General features: G+C 30.5%; 2 protein-coding genes and 2 pseudogenes across 3 annotated transcripts; 1 reads left to right on the forward strand and 3 right to left on the reverse strand.

Moving 5' to 3' along the window:
• Positions 1-1535: 1535 nt before the first annotated feature.
• On the forward strand, positions 1536-5350 carry LOC149511280 (uncharacterized). Its single transcript, XM_089754984.1, has 2 exons — positions 1536-1761; positions 5087-5350. The coding sequence occupies exons 1-2, from the start codon at positions 1680-1682 to the stop codon at positions 5284-5286; spliced, it is 282 nt and encodes a 93-aa protein (XP_089611110.1). The 5' UTR covers positions 1536-1679; the 3' UTR covers positions 5287-5350.
• A 1726-nt stretch (positions 5351-7076) lies between these two features.
• LOC149511281 (uncharacterized) lies at positions 7077-8233 on the reverse strand (annotated as a pseudogene).
• Positions 8234-10439: 2206 nt separating this feature from the next.
• On the reverse strand, positions 10440-15759 carry LOC111274764 (putative glucose-6-phosphate 1-epimerase). 2 transcript variants are annotated; one of them, XM_022859652.2, is made up of 8 exons: positions 15605-15759; positions 14154-14228; positions 13526-13582; positions 13283-13443; positions 12703-12843; positions 12006-12108; positions 11807-11906; positions 10440-11008 (listed from the first exon to the last, which is right to left on the reverse strand). In XM_022859652.2, exons 1-8 carry the CDS (start codon positions 15695-15697, stop codon positions 10794-10796), a joined length of 945 nt encoding a protein of 314 aa, XP_022715387.1. In that variant the 5' UTR covers positions 15698-15759; the 3' UTR covers positions 10440-10793. The 2 variants fall into 2 exon arrangements, with proteins under 2 accessions (XP_022715387.1, XP_022715388.1); XM_022859653.2 differs by lacking the exon at positions 13526-13582.
• Positions 15760-18324: 2565 nt separating this feature from the next.
• Positions 18325-19936, reverse strand: LOC111274191 (fasciclin-like arabinogalactan protein 14 pseudogene; annotated as a pseudogene).
• Positions 19937-21355: the final 1419 nt, after the last annotated feature.

Here is a 21355-nt window from a genome sequence, read left to right on the forward strand (position 1 = left end):
AGTCAAATTGGTTTCAGTAAAATAAAAATTAGTCCCGACATAAGGCAAAGTACATAGAAAAGTTGAAGGAAAAGGTCCAGTTAAAATAAACCACGTGGTGCTTTCTTTTTTTTTTTTTTAATAATGAGGATTTTTTAGGACGAATTTTTGTTCTTTAAAGTAGACAACTGTCTTTGTGTCGTTGTTTATGCTCCCTAACAAATGCACAAAACGCACCGCAAAATTGGAGTTTTTGATAAATGACTTTACAAGTGACTCCAATATACATGTTTACATAACTAATTATGAGGAGAGAAATTTCCATTTCATATAGTGTTTTACAATATATTTTTTGGGAGAATTTTAATTTTAATTTTAATTTTTGATCTTCCTCTATTTTTAAATTACATTTTTTTTTATAAAAAAACATTAAAAGGGGAATTAGATAATTGTCTTAATATATAATTGCGAAATCTTATAACTTCAATTCATAAATAATTTTTTTGATTTATCCCATCAAACTCATTGATTCAATAAATTTATGCCAAATTTTCAATATTAGTAATAGTATACATACGCGAAATAAAAGTAATTCATCATAAATTGTATATAACATAAATGAAAATAGTAATAAAATTTATGTATCGTTTAAAATTTCATTGAAAAATTTTACAATTATTTCACTCCTATTAATATTCTTCACTTTTATCTGCCCTTATTTGAACATTCATGAAAAATTATTCTTTGTATTCAAATTCAAACTAAAGTTTAGATTAAAAAATCTTCTTTAATTGTATAATATTACACTTTCAATATTCCAAACTAACTTTTCAAAAGCAAACATAAATATCCAACCGTCCAATAATAATATCTGATCTAATGATAAGATGGATTGTAAAAAATTCAGATCATACGCTTCATAATCTATTAATTAAATTAGAGCATATAAATTTGGATCTTCATTTAATTTTAAAAAATAATATATGATAAATTTAGAGTTTAAGTAACAGAACGGACAATTTTTTTGTTATTAAATTATAAATTCTTTTGCATAAAAAATTAGGGTATATTGAAATTGATAATAATAAATTAATAATAATAAGATAAATAAATGTGAAGGGATTTATTGTTTATTAGTAAAATTGGTCCGCCAAACTTGCGTATCCTTGTTATTGTCCAAACCAAACCAAAGCAGCTTTTAGTTAAAAAAAAAATAGAAATAAAAAATAATCACCTCTCTCTCTCTCTCTCTCTCTCTCTCTGCCATTCTTTCATCACCTATATATGTTGGTCACGTGTCGGTGGCCGTTGTCATTCACTGCTCTCCTAGTAAATTGGTGAAGTAATACAAATACTCCACCCTCACATACAAACTCGCTTTTCCTTCAGAAAAAAAAAAAAAAAAAACCCCCAAACTTCATCTGCTGCTATTTCTATTAAGTTTGTATTGATTGATTTGTTATGTTTATGGTGGAACTGCTGCTACTACTGCTACTACTACTACTACTACTAAGCTACTCCAACTCCAAGCTTATATCCGAACCTCCCTAATTTCTTCTTCTTCTTCTTCTTCTTCTCTATTTTGTTTTGTTCAATTCTGTTTTCGAGGTCTGGCCGGGTTCAAGACGATAGCGTTTAGGATATTTGGAGGAAGGAGGAAAAAAATTAGCAAGAAGAAGATTAGAGTGAAAGAAAAATTCATGGATTGGTGGCATAAGATGATCTTCCCTGTTCGACGCGTTTGGTTTGCTCTTTCTTCTCGTGTTAAAGCTCGCAAAAACGGTGCGTTTTCCTTCCTCGTCTCTCTCTCTCTCTCTCTGTTAATGTTCTTGTTTTCCACGATTTTTTCTTGGAGTTTCCCCTTTACTTCTTCTTGTAATAATTATGAAAAGAAAAAAAAAATGGAAGGACAGCAAAATTTTCAACTCTGCTTTGTTTTCTTTTCTTTTTTCAAATTTCCTTTTGTTTTGTTATGGGTATTATTCTTTCTTCGAGTTTCAAAGGAGTACTATTATGATATAAATTATTTCAACTGCTCAAGACAAAGAGAAGAGAAAAGAAAAAAAAAAAAAAACTGTTCTTCATCAATACTCAAGAGTTTTTCATTTTTTGATAAAAAAATTTTTGCATTTTTTTCTTCTTTCTATTTTCAAATTTATTACTATAACAAACTATTATTATCATTATCGTACCTAATAATATTGGTCAAGGTAATAATTAATATATTATTATGCAAATAATTCATTAAATGCAAACTATTATTCTTAAAAGAATAGTATTTTAATTAACTTTAATAAATATTTACAGACACTTGTTAATCCAATTCTTATTTTATTTTCACATCCAAATTTAATATCGAGAGAAAACAGAATTTTAAGATTTTAGTAAAGACAAAAGAAACCCACATTAATTTATTCTTCGATTCCTTTCTCAACCTTTTCCCTTTCTTTTTGTTTTTTGTTTTTTTATTATATTCCAGATGAAGCAGCTGCTTCTTTTTTTTTTTTACATGAATTTTACTAGTAAAGAAATGGTTCTTTGATTGCTTTGTTATTGAATTTTTTTTTTGTGTTTACTTCTAAATAAAGTGGTCCCTTCCTTTTTTTTTTTTTTTTTTTTTCTCATCATTCACAATTTCTCTGTCATTTTGTTTCTTTAATTTACGTCAATTATCACCTCAAGGTTGCTGCAATATGGAAGGCCCTTTGTAGATAAGAGAGTTATGTCGACCAATGAGTTCTTACATAGTAATATTGAAATAGACTTGAGATTTTAAATCATTTAGTTCACAATTCAATTATAATAAAAAAAAAGTGTCAAAATAATCATTGCCACTTATTTATACGAAGCAAATTAAATTACTTTGCAAAGATTAATTTAATTTTGAGTCAAGGAAAAGAGAGTTTGAATAAATTTTTTAAGTAAAAAAGTATGCGTTGATAATTAAATCAAATCTTCCAATATATAAACTTATTTATATTTAAATTTTAACTATTTATGTATTTAAATATTTAATTCAGTAATTAATACATTTATATTTATTAAAAATGATTCAAATACTTTTTAAAATAAAAAGTCTTTATTTACTTTAAAAGAAGAAGAAACATTTTAAGTAGTACAATAATATTTAACATTTCTTCTACCATAAGAATGGTTAGGGGCCCATGACCCCATCTATTAGAAATTAACCACATAAAAAAAAAAATCTTGTTTTGGAAGTCACTTAATGAGAAAGATTAGGTTAAAAGATAATTATTAGTCCTTTAATGATAAATACATCTCCTAAAGCCCACCTCAAAGGAGATATGATGCAATGCCACATCCTATTAAAACTCTCAAATCAAATATCCTTAATTTTGACGACAATTAAATTACTAATAAACACAATAAATCCTCTTTTAAGTATAAATAAAATTAATTAAAGTGTTAAAAAAGGAAAGGTCCGGGAAAGTTGATTGAAGATCTTAAGGAAAGTTACCCATCTAATCTTTTGTGGAAGTTCTGCTTAATTTTATTTTTAGTATTCACACAATAGGATTAGTTTTCCATTTTCCTCAAACTTTTTTTTTTTATATATATATTTGAAATTGTTTGAAATTATTAGAGATTGAATTTAAAACAAAAAGTTCAATATTTTATTAACAATCATGATGTAAAAATAAAAACTTAATAATTTATTTTCCTGAACAAATTATGCTATTTATTAATTGTAAAAATTATTTCAATATTAAGTGTAAAAAATAAAAAAATGATAGGGATGACCGTACCATGTTGTTATCATTATCAACATTATTGCAAAAGGGTATATTCATATTGCACCGATGACCTCCTTTTTTTTTTTTTTTTTTAATGCAAATAAAAATAAAGGAAACATGGCTTGAAAGATCCCATGAATGGTGGGCTATGCCTATATCCACTTAAAGAGGCAAGAGCATGTTTAAGTTTCTCAATTATGAGTTTTAATATGCTGAAACCCAAACCGATAATGTCCACTATGAAATCAAAGATAGCTTCCTTTGGGGCTATTTGTACTGACTAGCAAATAAATATTCAAGGAAAAGCACAAACATACATACATCTTCTTTGATTAGCAGAAGGAAACAAGAATCAATTTGACTTTTCTCAATGCAAAGGTTTGCTTAACTCAATACAGTATTCTGTGGTAACCGATGGCGCACAGCCGAAAGGCTGGGATCAACATATCTTCCTTGGCGCCACTTTTTGCTCAAGTTAGCAATGGCCTGAAAATAACATAAATCACTCTTTTTTAAAGCACAAAGATAGTGGAAAAGTTTGGCCAATAACTTATATTTGTTCTCCGGACCACCCACTATGACAATTAGTATATTCATATTTTATTATTTTATATTTATTTTATATTTAAAACATATAAAATATGAAAATTATCATATCATAATATTTATCAATGCATCAAATACAAAATATATGTTTTTTATTTTTACCAAATTTAAATGTTTCTTTTTTTTTTTTGTTTTTACCAAACCTATAAGTGTTTTTTTTTTTTTTTTTAATTTTAAACTTTATTTGTTTTATGTGTTTTTTTAATCATTTTTATATTATATCACCATATCATATTTAAAATGCTAAAATACTAAGAAAGCCATTGAGCTATTTAACTTTATTTAAATAAACTTTTATACTTTTATTATATTGAAATAAACCTTTATTCTTTCATTTGTATCCAAATAAATTTTTATTTTAAATAAACAATTGATTTATATTAAATGTTTATTTAAGTATAAAATAAAAGATTAAGAATTTATTTGGATACAAATTTAAAATTTAAAATTTATTTATATGCTATAAAAATGTACAAATTTATTTAAATAAAGAATAAAATGTAAAGGCTTTTTTATTATTTTAGCCTATTTAAAATTGTTTGATCCTAAGAGCATCGAGATTAATGCTAAATAGGCCTTTAGGCTTCAAAAAAGGGGAAAAAAAAAATCATGGATTGCATTTACTTATATTCCTTGATTGTGGTTTGGATTGTTTTTTCCCTTGTAGAATATGATCGAAGAGGAATTAAGATTACTTGCTAACCATTTTTTTTTTCATGGTGATGGATGGTGTTGTTGACATGCAGTTCCTGGGCTTTTGAAGCTTCATGATGATGTACAAACTTGTGGATACCAAGATGTGCAGGTGATGTGGGAGATGCTGAGAAGATCAGAAACCGAGCTGATAGCTAACAATCCCAAACGCAAGCAACGACCTTTCTGGAGAGTTTTTGTATGGTCGTCTAACCACAGTTCATCCTCATCCTTGTCGGCAAATCGTGCCTAAGTTGAGACTATCTGGATATTACCATTATAATAATAATTAATAATGTGTTCTTAGTTTCCTGCAACTTTTGACATTGGCATCATAGTTTTAGAACCCGACGGCTGCCGACATTGCAGTGGCTTGGTACGGAGCTGTTACAACCATATTCAAATCGAAATATAAGATGACTTATATCTGAAATCCATTAATGAAAGAAAGGTTCCACGTATCTGAAATCAAATCAGCAGGTCACCTTTGGGAGATAAACAACAGAAAGATTTTCATCCATTAATGAATCGAATTGCTTTACTCAATAAATTTGTCACCAGAACAAATTCCCGTGACACAAAAAAAAAAAAACCATTACAAGCAATTTAAGATGACTAATGCAAAATGAAAAATTGAATCCCATACACTAGCATAAGAAACTTAAGTAAGTGAGAGTATCAACTGCATCATTGATACACTCCAAAAAATTCATGTAAGAGTATACTTGTAGTTGTTGATACACCCTAAATGCCTAAAGTCATACACTGCATATGAAGATATTTGGGTATATGTACCATGATAATGTTTCAAACCAAATTACCGGAAAAGTTCTCTCCTAAATAAAGTAAAATGTAAAAGAAGGTACTGAGAATGGATGTCTCTTTACATCCGGAAAGAAAAGACAGGAGCCACAGATGGACATGGAGATTGATCTTCATTTGCTATTTTTGTCTCAAAATAAATCTAACAAGGAAAATGTGATTATATGACTGTGAGAAATGAGGTCTTACACCCTTTAAGAATCCACATCACTAATCCACATCACTAATACGGCGAAGTAAGAAACCCAAGGAGCCTTCTAAAAAATCATGACCAACTGGAGCTTCATCACACATAATGGCAGTGAATTTTTATAGGATATCATGTCATTAGCACTCGATTTGCTTGATCTGCTGTCAACATTTATTTCGATGGCTTCTAAATGACAATCCACATAAATAAAAGGAGAACAAAAATCACTTTTATCTACTCTCAGGATTGAGTAGGCATGCACACCTGAATATGAGAAGAAACCAGGCCTGAATGCTTTACCACAAGGGCTGGTAACCAACAGATCAAAGAGTGGTTGGCACATGCAGAGCAATTTGGAGTAGATATTTGTCTCTCTAACTCATTATATAAGCTGAAGAATGAGAAGCAAGAGGAATAAATCTGATGAAAATTTTAATTTTCACCAGTCAATATCAATGAGCCTGTGTATTTCAAGTACAGCTATTATGCTATAATAAAGCTACTCTTCATTAGTTAATAAGATGAGAAGCCATGACATAAAGAAATAAAAAGAAGCACATAAAAAAGAGAGAAATAATAGGTTATATAAGTGAATATACAGCAATTCCCAGATCAATCCAATCAAATATGACATTAGTTCACAGAAAAGTTTTCAGAGTTATAGGTAAAATTAGCAAGAATGGTCGTGTGAGCATAACTTTAGATATTAAGATTCCAACTGGATTTAAGTGTTGCAAGTACATACATTGGAACTTTACATCATGCAATTGTCCGCCTACTAAGCTAAAGATATTATTCCTGCAAAACAGTTACAAAATTTTCCCTCATGGGCTATATAAATTACAGAAAAACAAAGTGAACAAAAATTATGCTAGAGATACAACAGGGCAACGAAAAATGGGTTTGCTTTTCTCCTTATCCCTCTTGGTTGGTTGGCAACTAGCCACTAAGTATGGTATTATGGATAATACTCCGCCCTCTTCCAATTCATCTTTTAAGGGGCATAGCTTTATCCTAAAGCCAGCATCCTGATCAAGAAGGCCACAAAAGAGTATCCAATAAATCACTGACACCCAAGAAAACTTATTTCTCGTTTTGGGAACCTTGCAACTTGAAGTTACTAAATCAATTACTCTGATAGACTCACGAGTTTTTGAAATGTTATTCCTAGAATGAATGCATATATATCTTCTCAAACAGCACTGGCCAGTCTTCTCCAAGCTTCTGTGGGTTCAATTCCATTGCAACCTTGAAATCAAGTAAAGAAATCAGATTATAGGATCTCTGTTCATCTATCCCTTCCAAATTCCAACTGCTATTTGAACCTGATTATGGTGACTTTTTGAGACACCAATAACAAGCTTCCCATACAAATGGTGCTTGACTGTGTTGTTTTTTCTCAACTTACATCCATGCCTGGTTCCTACTAACCCAATGCCCATCCTTATTAACCTCTTTAAGAAGATATCCAATCCATTGTTCAATATATTGGCACAGTCCACTGACACACCTCCAAGGCCCTCCAATGCAGCAATTTGTTGCATGCGTTCCCTCAGTGCCTCAGAGTCAAGCAATCCACCATATGACTTGGCATATCTAGCACTTCTTGCAGAAAGCAAAGCCCTTCAGGCCCTAGAAAACCTACCAGAGAATAATTGCATTCCATGTGGTGCTTGCAATGAACTTCTAGCAAATGACTCCTTTCCATATTTAACAACCAATACTTCACTTTGATCTCTGCTATCTTCAGAAAGAAAACCATCAACTGATTCCTTTGTTAAAGTTAATTTCTCAGGGTTGGGAAGCAAAACATCCCTTCCATTATCTGCTTTGTCCAATATTTCTTGATGATGCTGCACTGGCTTCCATATATCATTGGAAGTCAGATCCCAAGAACACGAAAACAAACCTTATTGAATTCAACCTAGCTTAGCTTTAAGCTCAACAATTTATTCAAATAATGAAAGTATTGTTTCGATCTCTCAGGCCCAATTCTCTTTATTAACAGAGCTTTCAACTCAATGAGATTGATCTGCGAATGCTGATTAGGTGGTTGCATTTTTCACCCTAAAAGTCCATAACCAAAATATTTGACCAGAAAAGGCAGACACATACACTTTCCTTGAACCCCAAAAACTCCAATTAAATTAGGGTTTCGTTGCTCCATTTCCAATAACCCACTTTCCATCACCCTACTAAAGATGTTCCACTAACTCCAGAAAGACCCATAGACACCAATATAAAACGCATCTCTGCAACCTAGAGCAAAGCTTTCACATAGTTAAAATATTTAAACTTTGTCCCTCCAAAATTCCATCAATAAAATTCAAATCACAACCCAAAAAAAAAAAAAAAAAGCCATACTTGAACCATATCAACAAAAAGAAATCCTCCTTTATGTTTCTTCTTCAACAATAGATTTGGCCACAAAATCCATGAAAACAAGCTCAACCCACTTCATGAAAATCCCCACTTTATTCAATATATAGAAACTAATAGCAAACTACCACCTCAAAAAGCAAAATACTATTACGAGGATCAACAAAGAATTTAGGGTTCATGGCCAACCTTTCAACTATAGTTTGAATTTCATACGGAATCGAATACAACAGAGATTGCAAAGGAGATATGCGATTCCAGAGAAAGTAAGAGAGATTTTGGAAAAGAAAATTTTTTGTTATTGCTCTGACCTGTTTGGAGCTCGAGAAAGTGGAAGAAAATTTCCCCGCATAAGAAAAGAAAATATCGTTTTGCTATCTTCCTTCGAACTCGAGCTTCTTTGTCGTTATATCTTCGCTTTCTATTTCTCTCTGACTATAAATTTTTGCTGCGATTTGAACACATTTTCATCTAATCTTCTTTTCCAATACTCTATGAGAGGTTTTGAGTTTGAAATCAAAGATTTTTTCATATTACCCCAATTTGAACGATTTTCTTATGATTCTTTCATCTTTTGTTCTTTTTAATTTTTTTTTCAAGTTTTATAGTGTAGATATTAATATTATTACTCTGTGCATATATTTTGGGAGGAACTTCGGGATAATTTCAGGTCATTGTAAGGAAAGTGAACACACGCTTTGAGTTTAGCATGCGAAAAACACGTGTGTAGAGCTTATTGGAGGGCGTTGTACACGCAAAGAGCATGAGAGTAGGTACTCACGGGAATTGAGGATTTGGTAGTACCGATAGCAAATAATTTTCGAACATTGTACTCATTTTTGGCAATTCCATGTTTTTATTTTTTGGAACAAAACTTCTACAAGCAGCATGATTGTAGGTTTTTTTTTTTTTTTTTTTTTTTTTTTAAGTTTATTAGCTTTTCAAACTTATTTTGAAAATGAAAATATATGAACAATCAACTGAACCGTCGGACGAATTAAATAAAAATTTTTATGAAATGTAATAATTGTATAAAAATGATCGCAGTATACATTGCCGGTTTTGGTTAATGGCCTATGCCAAATGTCTCAAATAAGAGAGGACTTTTAGAGTTACGACTATTAATTTCGTATTGAATAATATTTTAATTTTTTTAAAAAATATTATATATATATTAATATCAATTATTTTGAATTTTTTGATTTAATATAAATATATTTATAAACATGCAAAAATTTACACATTATACTATTATTAATAATTTACAAAATAAATATATAATATATTCTAAAATTAAATAAATAAATTTAAAAACATAAAAAATAATATCTAAAATTTTTATAATATTTTTAAATATTTAATCTGATCATATAATATTTAAATAATTTTTTTTCATATAAATATTAAAATAAAAATAAAAAGATAAAAAAAATTAACCATAACTTTATAATTGTTAAACTTTATAAAAAGAATGTAATTACTTTCTTTAAAAAAATTGAAATACTTATAAACTTAGATTTGAAAAAATATATACATATAAAATTATAAATTTTAGTTTAAAAAATTAAAACATAAAAAAAATTAAGATATAAAATAAAAAACTTAATTTTTAAAAGTTATTTTACCAATTAATTTTATTTTTATTAAATTAAAAATAATTAAATAAAAAAAAATAAAAATTACAAAATATATTTTACATTTATGTCAAAACATACTATTTCATCAAAATTTATCAAAACAAACTAAAACTAAGGAAAACATATGAAATTACACGGTATCAAATTTGATATGAAAAATTATTCTTAAATATATCCTATTTTAATATAACTAAAATGTATCAATCAATATGGTTCTGAAACGAAATTAACAACTATGCTTTGAGTTTGTATTTTTTTTGCCAGTACATGGCTGAAAACTTCCTTTCTAATCCCAAAATATATGCTTAGGACAACTCTCATCTTAAATTAAAAATATTGTAGAACAATTTAACACCTTACTATATCTCAACCAAGATCTTCTATAATCTCACAAATAAAAGCAAAGAACTTTATTACCAAACTGGCAAACTCTAATATATCGCTTGCACAATTCTCAGGGAAATTATACTACATTAATAAGAAAATGCACTTCAAAATGAAATAAAGGAATATTTCCTAGTAACTAAACCCTAAACGGAATGAGAAAAAATTGGAAAATAAAATAATGGAAAGAACCTGAATTTGCAAAATTACCATACCTTTGGATGAAATTTGCAATTAATGTTGGCTAATCGACCGTGGAGCCAGTTGGATGGAGAAGGCCTAATTGGCTGTGCGAACCCAATTGCTGTCTTTAAACTGTACAAGAGATGCCCAAGGAAAAGCCAGTATTCAACCACTAAATAGTACTCTTCGTGGGTCGAGTTGTCCACTACAGTAACTGGAAGGAACAGCTGAAATCTCCTGCCTTCCTTTCCATTCTTCACCAGGTTTCAAGGTGATCGGCTTCTCCACACAAGCAGCCTTTACGCAAAGCATATGCTTGTACTCATCATCACCGAAATCAGCCATTGACTTTGCTTTCTTATCCCAGGGATTCCACACGACTGAAAAATATAGGAACCAAACTGTAAGTGACACATCTAACCACGATTTACATGCTTATCTGATAATGTAAAATGAACCATTCAGTTGCATAATTTAGTTCATCTTCAGCCCTAAGTAAACAGTAAATTTATAACATGTCCAATCAAAATGTTGTACAACTAAAACAAAACTAGGCTGCTTTGTTTGCAATCAATATAGTAGTATAGTTCAATTAGAGCTACAAATGAAACTTTGACAGTTTCAAACATCATTTGTATGCATACTGAAATGAAAAAACCAAGACCATAGCTCCATCAGCATCAGACCAAAGCTTTCTTGGAATAATACAAAACTAGATATAAGACTTTATATTAACAGCTACATATATAACTCAATTTTTGAAGCCCGTTGTCCTTCATTCTACAAAATTCAGGTTATGCAAGTAAATTTTCCTCCATATACCATTCAGAGAAACCTTGCTTCTAAACAGGGTAAAAGAATAGAACTACTTTGAAAAGGAAATCTCAATCAAGGTAGATTTGTCGGAAGGGAAGGATGTCATTGAAAACAATCCTTTAACGTGGCAAATAAAGTAATAAAGAGAATTTTGGTAAACATAATACTAAACAGATAAACCGATGTTGTTATATTAGTCGCTCCAAATACCATGTCAACTGATTCTAAAGTTGTTAACTTCCAAAATGAAGCACGGACCAGAGATAAAATGATTTTATCTCCTATCTATAATACACCTTCTACCATAACCCATCCATAAGGCTCTAAATTAACGTGGAAGTGTATAGAGACAATCAACTCACCAGCATCTGGAAGTCCATCCTTTCGCAACACAAATGTTCGCTTCCTTTCATGGTCTAGGATGGCAATTTTAGTTGGTGTACTGAGATATACTTTATCCACCTTTTTCATCAACAAGACAGTAAAAATAAAACAAAAAATACAAATTAGAATTAAAAGGACAAGGAATAATAAGCCTGCTTATAAAAAATTGACACTAACTTCTGATTCAAATATTATTGCATCCCCTTGTTCTGTGAACCGCTCTCTGTTCTTCAAGTTATCCAAATAATCCAGTGTCTCTAGTCCTTCTACCCGCACTTCACTAAATAAAAGTAAATAGAAAAAGAACTGTTAAACACAGAATGAGTATTGTCCTAGCAAAGTATCATAATAGCAACACCTAGAACAGAGTTTTTTTTTTTTTGTCACTTAAAAAGAAAACAATTTTTTCATTCCATCAGTAACATAAACGTGTTATTAAAAGGTGAACCAAATAGAACTTGCTTCTAATCATAACTTAATTTAGCTAGACAACATTTCGAGATAAAATCATAATCTGTTACAAGAATATTTGTAACATCTATGTGAAATAATAAAAAAAATCCATATACCCAGCACATAGAAGACTGTAGCATGCATGACCATAAATCATATGTGTAAGTAAACCACTAATGTTCTGAGCACAATTTTGATCTCATATTTATACTCCTGCTTTTGATCTCATATAGGGTGATTTCATCATTGAATGTTCACCAGTGATTGCATCTCACACTGCTTTCAAGACTTAAAAAAATGGTAAACAGCATTGTTAACTAAAAGATCCTACAACTGGTAAAATTACAATGTATAATACCATGTTTAAATGCAGAGATTCTCATGACTAAAAAACACAAGATAGCAAGATAAATTTATTAACCTGATATCAGTGACGAAAAAATGGGTGTGATAGGCAAATGTAAATGTAAATGACTTTCCATCAGAGTTTGTATTTCGGATGCGAGATGTCAACATCAAATCACCTCCAGGTCCCAGGGCTACCCTTAACCGACACTCATACCTGCACATAATTGCATATTCCTTAATCCAAATGACAAAACTTCAGTAACAATCTCACACACATAGGTAATACCCTAATTGTACACACCACGTACACAGACAAGTAACGCACAAATGTAATTAGTCAATCCAATAATCCATTGGCCAAAAAAAATCCATAAATCCACATACACACCAGTACCAGAGCACATATAAGATTGATTTTAAAACTGGATATGTTTTAACTCTAAAACAGCACACAACCTAATGCCATAAATTAGAGAATTCTTTTTATGACAAAAACACGAAATTTATAGAGGACATAAAAAGCATCAAAATCTGGTCCAGACAGCAGTTATTTCATGCTAGTTTAAAAACTTTGCTTTAAAGAAGAGCTTTGAATTGAAATGCCAATTTAAGAGCTGTGTTAAATAAATCAAAATTCATGTTGAGTACCACACCTGTGAGGCCAGATCTTCACGTCTTCTTCAGAGTGCCTGAGGATTAAATCGATGAAGGTCCTGTGAGAAATATTTGATGGAAATGGTGGGGGATTAGGATCAACACTCCAAGCTCGATTCCTTGCAAATCCATGTTGCTCAAGAGAACCAATATTTCCGAACTGTGTAGAGCAAACAATTGAATTTGGAAACAAATATAGAAAAATTTCAAAAACAAACAGATAAAAGTATTGAAGCACATACTTGAGGAAAACAGATTGGTATACCTCCACGAATAGCTCTAGGAGGCCTAAAAGTAGCCTGCGGAAAGCAGACACTATTAAATGAAAGGGCAATCATAAAATTAGGTAGATCCATTCAAACTGCTAGTTTTCTTCCTTTATAACAAAACAATATAGATCAATTGTTTCAATTAGGAATTCTTTTGTAGTTTCAGAAAATTTAGAAACCTCGTTTATATCAAAAGGTACGTACAAGTGACAGTCATTTTGACACTCCCCTCCTTCTGAAACTAACTGACAACTCATTTTTTTTCAAAAGTACTTTTTGAGCACTAACCTCTTCACCTAGAAGTAGCATGAAGTGTTAACCAAAAACCTAAGAAAATACTATAACTTGCAAGTAATTAATCACCACACTGCAAAATCAATGGGACTTTTACTAGCATTTAGTTGCCTAAGTGGGAGAAAATGATAACAGCTCTGACACCAACAATGTGGTAAAGTTTATTCCATGAGCTATTGCATGTGCATTCTGAGACCATCTCTAACTATGAAAGGTAGATGATTAATAGCAGGAGAAGAGGTAACTTTAATTCATTTAAATTCTTAAGCTAAACAGCTTCTTACAAGAATAATTCTAAAATGGATACCTTACTACTAAGGAAAAGCAATTCTTCCCCGAGTTCATTCTTCCAAGAAGTGACTTGGCCTCCATAAAGATATACCTGTTTAAGAAAAAAGAAAGTAGAATGAATACAAGAAATTTTGATTGTTTCCTAAGTGTATATTAAGTTTTTCAGGTTAAAAAGAGAAGAAGAAGAGGAGGTGGAGGAAAGAAAGAACAAAAGCGCTATATTAAGTAGCATTCATGACTTCCTCAATTCATGAAATAGGATTTCAAGAACAGTAATTTCACTTTTAAGCATGTTTAATATAAGAAAAAAAATCAACAAAATTGAACATATTCAAACAAACCAATTCATGTTCAGACTAATTCTTATCATTAGCAAAAAAAGGTAAGGTGAAATGTTCCCATGATTATTAGGAACTGGTTAGTTTCTATACACCTGCATTGGAGTTCGGAAACTCCACAAGCTGATTTAATTGATCATCATGTGTACATTTAACTACATATGTTAACTTAATAATTCAACATTGGCTTCATTATTTATCATCCAATAGGAACGTGGTAAGCATATTAACTCACTTGTGGATGTTTTAAACTCCCTCATTAGTGTATAGAATAACAATCTTACTAACATTCCTATCATGACTTACCAATCAAAGAAATTGCACATGCACAAATGCATCTCGGTATACACTAACAAGGAAAAAGAAAGATGTTCTAAAGCATCTTATATATATTTCTAAAACATCCCTTACAAATGGCATAAACTCTTTCCGCTTTAAAACATATCACAAGTTTTTAATGTGCCAAAGAACCCTACGAGTACTCGTCCTGTAAACACTCTTGATTGTTCTCATATGTAAAATAATTTCTCGCATCATCTCAACAAAAATGTTCCAGAAGGAAAGTTTTCAAAAAAATAAAACTTAGTACAAATAATTTGTCCCATCGTCTCAACAAAAATGTGCTTAAAACTACACCTCAAGTTTGGTTTCACAAGAACCTTTCGTACTATTTCGTCCAATTGATTAATACATTTGAGGCTCCTTTCTCTTGATATCGTATTTCTCCTTCTCTTCACCATAAAAAAACATTCTATCTGTTTAAGACTACGACGAAAGATTGAATTCTTCTTAGTCTAAAGTCAACGCAAACTTAACGAATCATCATAAGATTTATTAAGCAAAACCTTTACAAATTAAATCATCATAGTTTCATTATACAGACAAGCAAAGTAATCGGAAGATCCAAATCCATAAACACAAAAATCAACTGAACAAATCACGCAAAACTATTCGAAGAAACGGTAATTTTTACAATGCGGTTGATATTTTAACACAGATTTGAAGATTCCGAACTAAAACCACAACAATCATTTCGTTCCAAAAAACAGATACAAGAATAATCGGATAAGAAAACGCAAACGAGAGATCGGAGAAACGAAAGACACAGAAAGAGTACGAAAGCGAAAACCTCAGCAGAGCAACCGCGAATCTCCCTTAAGATGACCTTATCGAGGCCATTGACGCCTTTACAGTGCTCAACATGCACCTTCTCTGAAGACATCTAAGGAATTCTTGAATTTCTTGCTTGAGATCGAATCGTCCTTTCCCTTTCGAAAAAAGGATGGAGAGAAAAGGATAAGAGAGCGAGAAGTGGAGGATTTACGGAGGGCTCTACTAATTCAGGAAATATATCTTACGACAATGCTTTTGCCATTTTCTTCCCACTACTAACAAAGACAATGCATTTGCCTTTTTTTTTTTTTAATTATATTTTAATCTGTTTCATTATCCAATTTTTTTGGTAAGTTTATTTTATTTTAATTGGATTTTTCTTTGTTAGGAAATGACGGTCCGTGCATGCGTTACTTTGATGTATATGTATTCCTATTTACAACCTATGTTCTTTATGTTTTTTTCTTAATTCTTATCCTTATATATTTATTTTATTTTGTAAGTCACATTATCTTCTTAAAAAAGTGTAGAACCTTAAAATTGTTTTTCCTTTGACTTAAAAGGCATATATTTTTTTGAAAAAAAAAGCATATGTTAAAACTCAATTTATTGGCAAAAAAACTTAAATTTTTCATTCAATTTTATTTTTTAAAAATGTCATAATTTCATGAAAATTAAATACTAATAAGACATTCCAAAAAGAAAATAGAAGCATAAAGAAAAAAAAAACAAAAAATGCATGTTCCTCTATAAGCATTTCACTTACATTTTTTTTACTACAATTTTATAATTATGTAATTAAAATAAAAAATTATATAAAAATTCATCATTTATAAATATGAATTTTATAAACAAATTTAATCAATTTTACATAATTTTAAATTATAATTGAGTAATTACATTTTTTTACTACAATTTTATAATTATGTAATTAAAATAAAAATTATATAAAAATTCATCATTTATAAATATGAATTTTATAAAAAATTTAATGAATTTGAAATAATTTTAAATTATAATTGAGTAATTGTGTATGTGATATGATTTTTACGTTAACCAAGTAAATTAAATAAAAAAATACATTGATTAAAGAAATTAATAAATACATTAAATAAACAAACTAAGGGTCTAAATAGATGTAAGAGGCCTACTAATTATATATATATATATATATATATTATCTTTAAAGAAGAAAATTTTCTTTTCATTTTCAGCCTATAAAAACTTCATTCATATATGGGAAAATTACATATGAATCCTTTTATCATGCCCTGAACATAGAGAATTTCTCTCTTTTATATTTAATTTCTTTCTCATCCAAATGCATACATGAATTATAACTTATCTACGATGATATTGGTACTTTAAAATGAATGAGGAAGCGTAATCATGTTTAATACGAAGAAATAATCATGTTTAAATTATCTTGACTCTTCAATTAGAGGATTCAATTTTTAAAAAGGTACCTTAGTAGTTAGAAGTTAGAGTTTTGAAACTACATCATAGAGGTTTCTGTTGGAATTTTAAGAAAATGGAATGAAAGAAAATTATCCTACATTTTGTACTTATAATAGCTTTGATCAGGTGCAATGGTGATATTATTTTTTATTATTTATATAAATAATTACATAAAATAAATAAAATAAATTTATAAATTTATAAATTTATTAAAACGACATTTTAACTAAAGATGTTAATCTTATCTATACTTAATGGAGAATTTAATTTTTTATTTGAATGGGAATATATATTATATTGTGGGTATAAAGATAGAGATGTGTATTATATTATAGGTATAAGGATGAAAATGTGTATTATATTGTAAGTATAAGATTGGAATGGATATAATTTTAAATTTTTACTGGATATGAGGATGAAGACAAATAATATACTACTTGTCTCGTACTTGTATCTTTATCCTATATATATTTATATATATTTAAAAAATAGATTTTTTTATTAAATAATATAAATTATTATTTTAAATTAATTAGAATTAATATATTTTATTAAAAAAATATATATGTTAATAAAAAATTACCTAAATATATAAGATAAAAATAAAAAATATTAAAAAATAAAAGTTAATTTTTATTTTTTTTAAGTTATAAGTATGGGTATAAAGATTACCCATATACATTAAATACACACAAGAATAAGAATGAGGATAAATTTAAAATATTCGTTGAGTATAAATATCGAAATGAGTATAATATAAAAATTTGAATATTATGATGAGAAATGTTGTACCCTACCCTAGATCCATATCCTATCATTGACATCCCTAATTTTAACTTTAAGTTTTTGAGTTTTAAATATAATTTATGTATTTCTTAATAAGAAAGTATTTTTCTGTATTGGGTAATAAGTGTAATAAATACTTTATATTAAATATCATTATCTTCATGATTCAACTTGTAATGTTTGTCAAGTTCTGTGAACCAGAATTCCATGTTAAAAAACATGTCCCACTTGCATATGCCTAATCCTTCATTACACTGAGTATTTGGTCGTTCTCAAGATTTGAAAATTGAGCCATTTTTTGCCATCTAATCATCAGGCTAAAGTGAAGATTGCAATTGATTTGACCTGAATTGAGATTTGTGGAGTCGAATGACGATGATTAACAGGCATTCATTTCTTCAGTTTGCAATTAAAAAAAAGTAAGAAGCAAAAGCCTGAGTATATCAGCATTTTGAAAAATTGGAACATCTCATTATGGTAGGGTGAGTACAAACCAAAAATTCAAATATGAAAAGAACCCAAACTTTCCCTCTCGTCTTATCTACTCAAATCATGGTTAGCAGGAACCACGCCGAAGTGCAAACCATAAGGATGATGGAAGCAAGATGATTCCCAGAAGTTACAGATACAGCAGAATTTTTATTCTCAGAACCTGGACCATTAGCAAAAAAACTGGTGCATTGCTTGGGTTAGGAGGGGATGCAGCTTGAGACTCCTTACTACTGGGACCTCTTGCTAGGGCCTTCCTCGGAGGGGAAGCAGCAGGAGGTTGTGGTGGAGTATTTGGGGAAACCGCGGGTGTTGGCGAAGGAGGGGAAGATGGGGTAGTTGAATTTGAGGCTACGTTTATCATATCGCTCACTTGCGATACTGAAATGTTATACGGTTGAGACGAAATCGTTTTAACCTAGGTGGAATCGAGGTTAGAACCTGGAGTAGCTGATCCAAAAGCCACTGGACCATTGCCCACATGAGTCACATTCAAGAAACCTTGTTGGTTTTGGGCTTTCCCACTTTGCTGGTAAAGTGTGGTGAGGCTTAATGTTTTAGTTGGTAAATTTTGGAGCTTCCATGCATCATAATAATCGAGTATCACATGCACGCTTATGGCCTTTTTAATTGCATCTGTCGATTGGCCAGAAACTAAGGACATTTTATCATTGGCAGCAACGAGGACAGTGATGGTTTGCTTCTTGTTGATTTCACTCGCAACTCCGCTTTGAATCAATAAGTTGTTGAATGTGGTGAAATCCGGGTGCGAGTCGAGGATTTTAGTGATGTTAAAAGCACCTGCTGCTGATAAGAGAAGGGAAAAGGAAAAGAAGAGTGCAAAGACTGGGAGAAGACATGAGAGCCACTTGATCTAATTAACAAATGCGAAGCTGGAGTACGGACAAGGGTTACAAAAAAGGATTTTATATCAAAACATGTGGATTCAAATTGAAGTCTATATTTGTAGGATTGAGTTTATTCGGCAAAATATGCGGGCTTCGGTTTGGTCAGGGAAACAAAGAGCAGATCGTGGAGGTTCTTTTCAATTTTGTAAAGCCAGATGCCAGTTCCACACCATGTTTGAAACTTGGCCTTCTAAATACTGTAAATTCTAAACCTTATGGGAAGACTATCAGATGCCTCAATATCCCTGAAGCCCTTAAACTTTGATAACAGATCAGATCCTGTCTTCTAGCCGTAAAATCTACTGCATATGGCTATCCATTCTATTGAATCAGGTATACTGTATCATCGTCAATGCAACAACTAAATAATGTTAATCAATACAATTGGTATATAAGCAATATGTCAGTACTTTTCTATTTCTAATTGAATCTGCAAGTAGGTAATATTTTACTTTGGCATAGCTCCTCTATCAGCATAATTTCAAGCCAAAAGAAAATGGTAAAAAGATCGGCCGTAGTATTATGATGGATACTGCAAAGTCTCCAACTCTAACAGTAACAGGTAAAGCCACCAAGCCATTGGATATCAGTATCTGGTACAGCACCATCAGCAACAGAAGGGCCAGGACAACCTGTTGCACTATCTGGTTTGGTCCAGCCAATAGAAAATTTCCTGTTTTCAATGTTGAGGTCTTATACAGAGCCATAAAGGCTTCGTCATGCGCTCGAGGAATCAATAGAAATTTATGGGTGTCTTTTCATGCAGGCTGGCTCGTCGGAAATATAACATCAGGGCTGTTTTATTCCATCGAGAAGTTCAATGGATGACGGTACATATTAACTTTCAAAGGAAGTTTCAAACTGGCTGTTTAAGGAGATCAAAGTCCTTTATTCATAGTAAAGCACTGAGCATACATTACACATCGATAGACTTAAACAGGAACTTCACTTCAAAGTTCACACCAAACTTTATTTAGGACCAACTAGAGAGCCCTTTAACTAGTTGATGAACCACTACCAAACCCAGAACCAGGACCATAACCAGCTCCAATCCCAACGAGGCCACCTTAAATATCCGATTTGGTATCAGACATCCTGCTGCAGTGCCTAGAGTAGCCACTGCATTAGTTAGAACCGAAGCAGATTCGGCTGCTGCAGTGCCTACGGTAGCCACTGCATTAGTTAGGACCGAAGCCAATTCGACTGCTGCAGTGCCTAGAGCAGATCACGACTGATTCTTTGCCATAACCCATCCCGGATCCAGTCCCATAGCCAGAACCGGTATCATTCCTAGTTGAAGACATTGTTATGAATATGGGTATGAATTGTGAATATTTTGTTTTGTGATGAATTATTCTCGATGACATTTAACCCTATTTATAGGCAAAGTCTCTTGAGAGCCTTTGCACTTAAGTGGATTTGTTCAAATAATTCACTTTTTGTTGGAACCAAGCGACAACTACAGGAATTACGAAATCCCAAATACATTCGTACAGCTATCAAAGTTAACAGCAACAACAACGATAATAAATTACTAAATAATATAAAAGATAAAAATTTAAAAATAAAACGATATCAGGATATACGTGTAAAATTTTTTAATATAAAAAAAATTACAGATGAATTAAATAAAAAGTTACTATAAAAATAAACAATTACAAAATTTAATACTCAAAACTTTTCGTCTAAAATTTAAAGTCCACATGAAATAAAAAGAGATGAAGTTTTCTATTTTTGGAATCACCAATTAAACTATTTAAAGAACAACTAAAAATTGGATGAACGCACGCAAAAATACTTATATTTCAAGCAATCTGATTATTTTGGATTTGTGGCTATATTAAAATGTAAAATTGAAATTTAGACATAGAAATTTGCTAAAATGTCTCAAACGGCAATCTAAATTCTAGATAAAGAATATTGACGAATCGTTCTTTACAAATATCTTAACGTCTCAATTATTCAATTTCACAACGTTTTCAAAAATAACATGTGAGTTTTAATTTTAGGTAAAAATAGGGTACACAGATAATTTCATTGAAAATAATTAGAATATGTCACAAGAGTTTAATATGTTTAATTCTGATTTGTCCTATAATATATATATATATATATAATTATTTATC

This window comes from Durio zibethinus, chromosome 26 (assembly GCF_047325235.1).
Source record: "Durio zibethinus cultivar Kanyao isolate XHJ-2024 chromosome 26, ASM4732523v1, whole genome shotgun sequence".
In the NCBI taxonomy this organism is placed as follows: domain Eukaryota; kingdom Viridiplantae; phylum Streptophyta; class Magnoliopsida; order Malvales; family Malvaceae; genus Durio; species Durio zibethinus.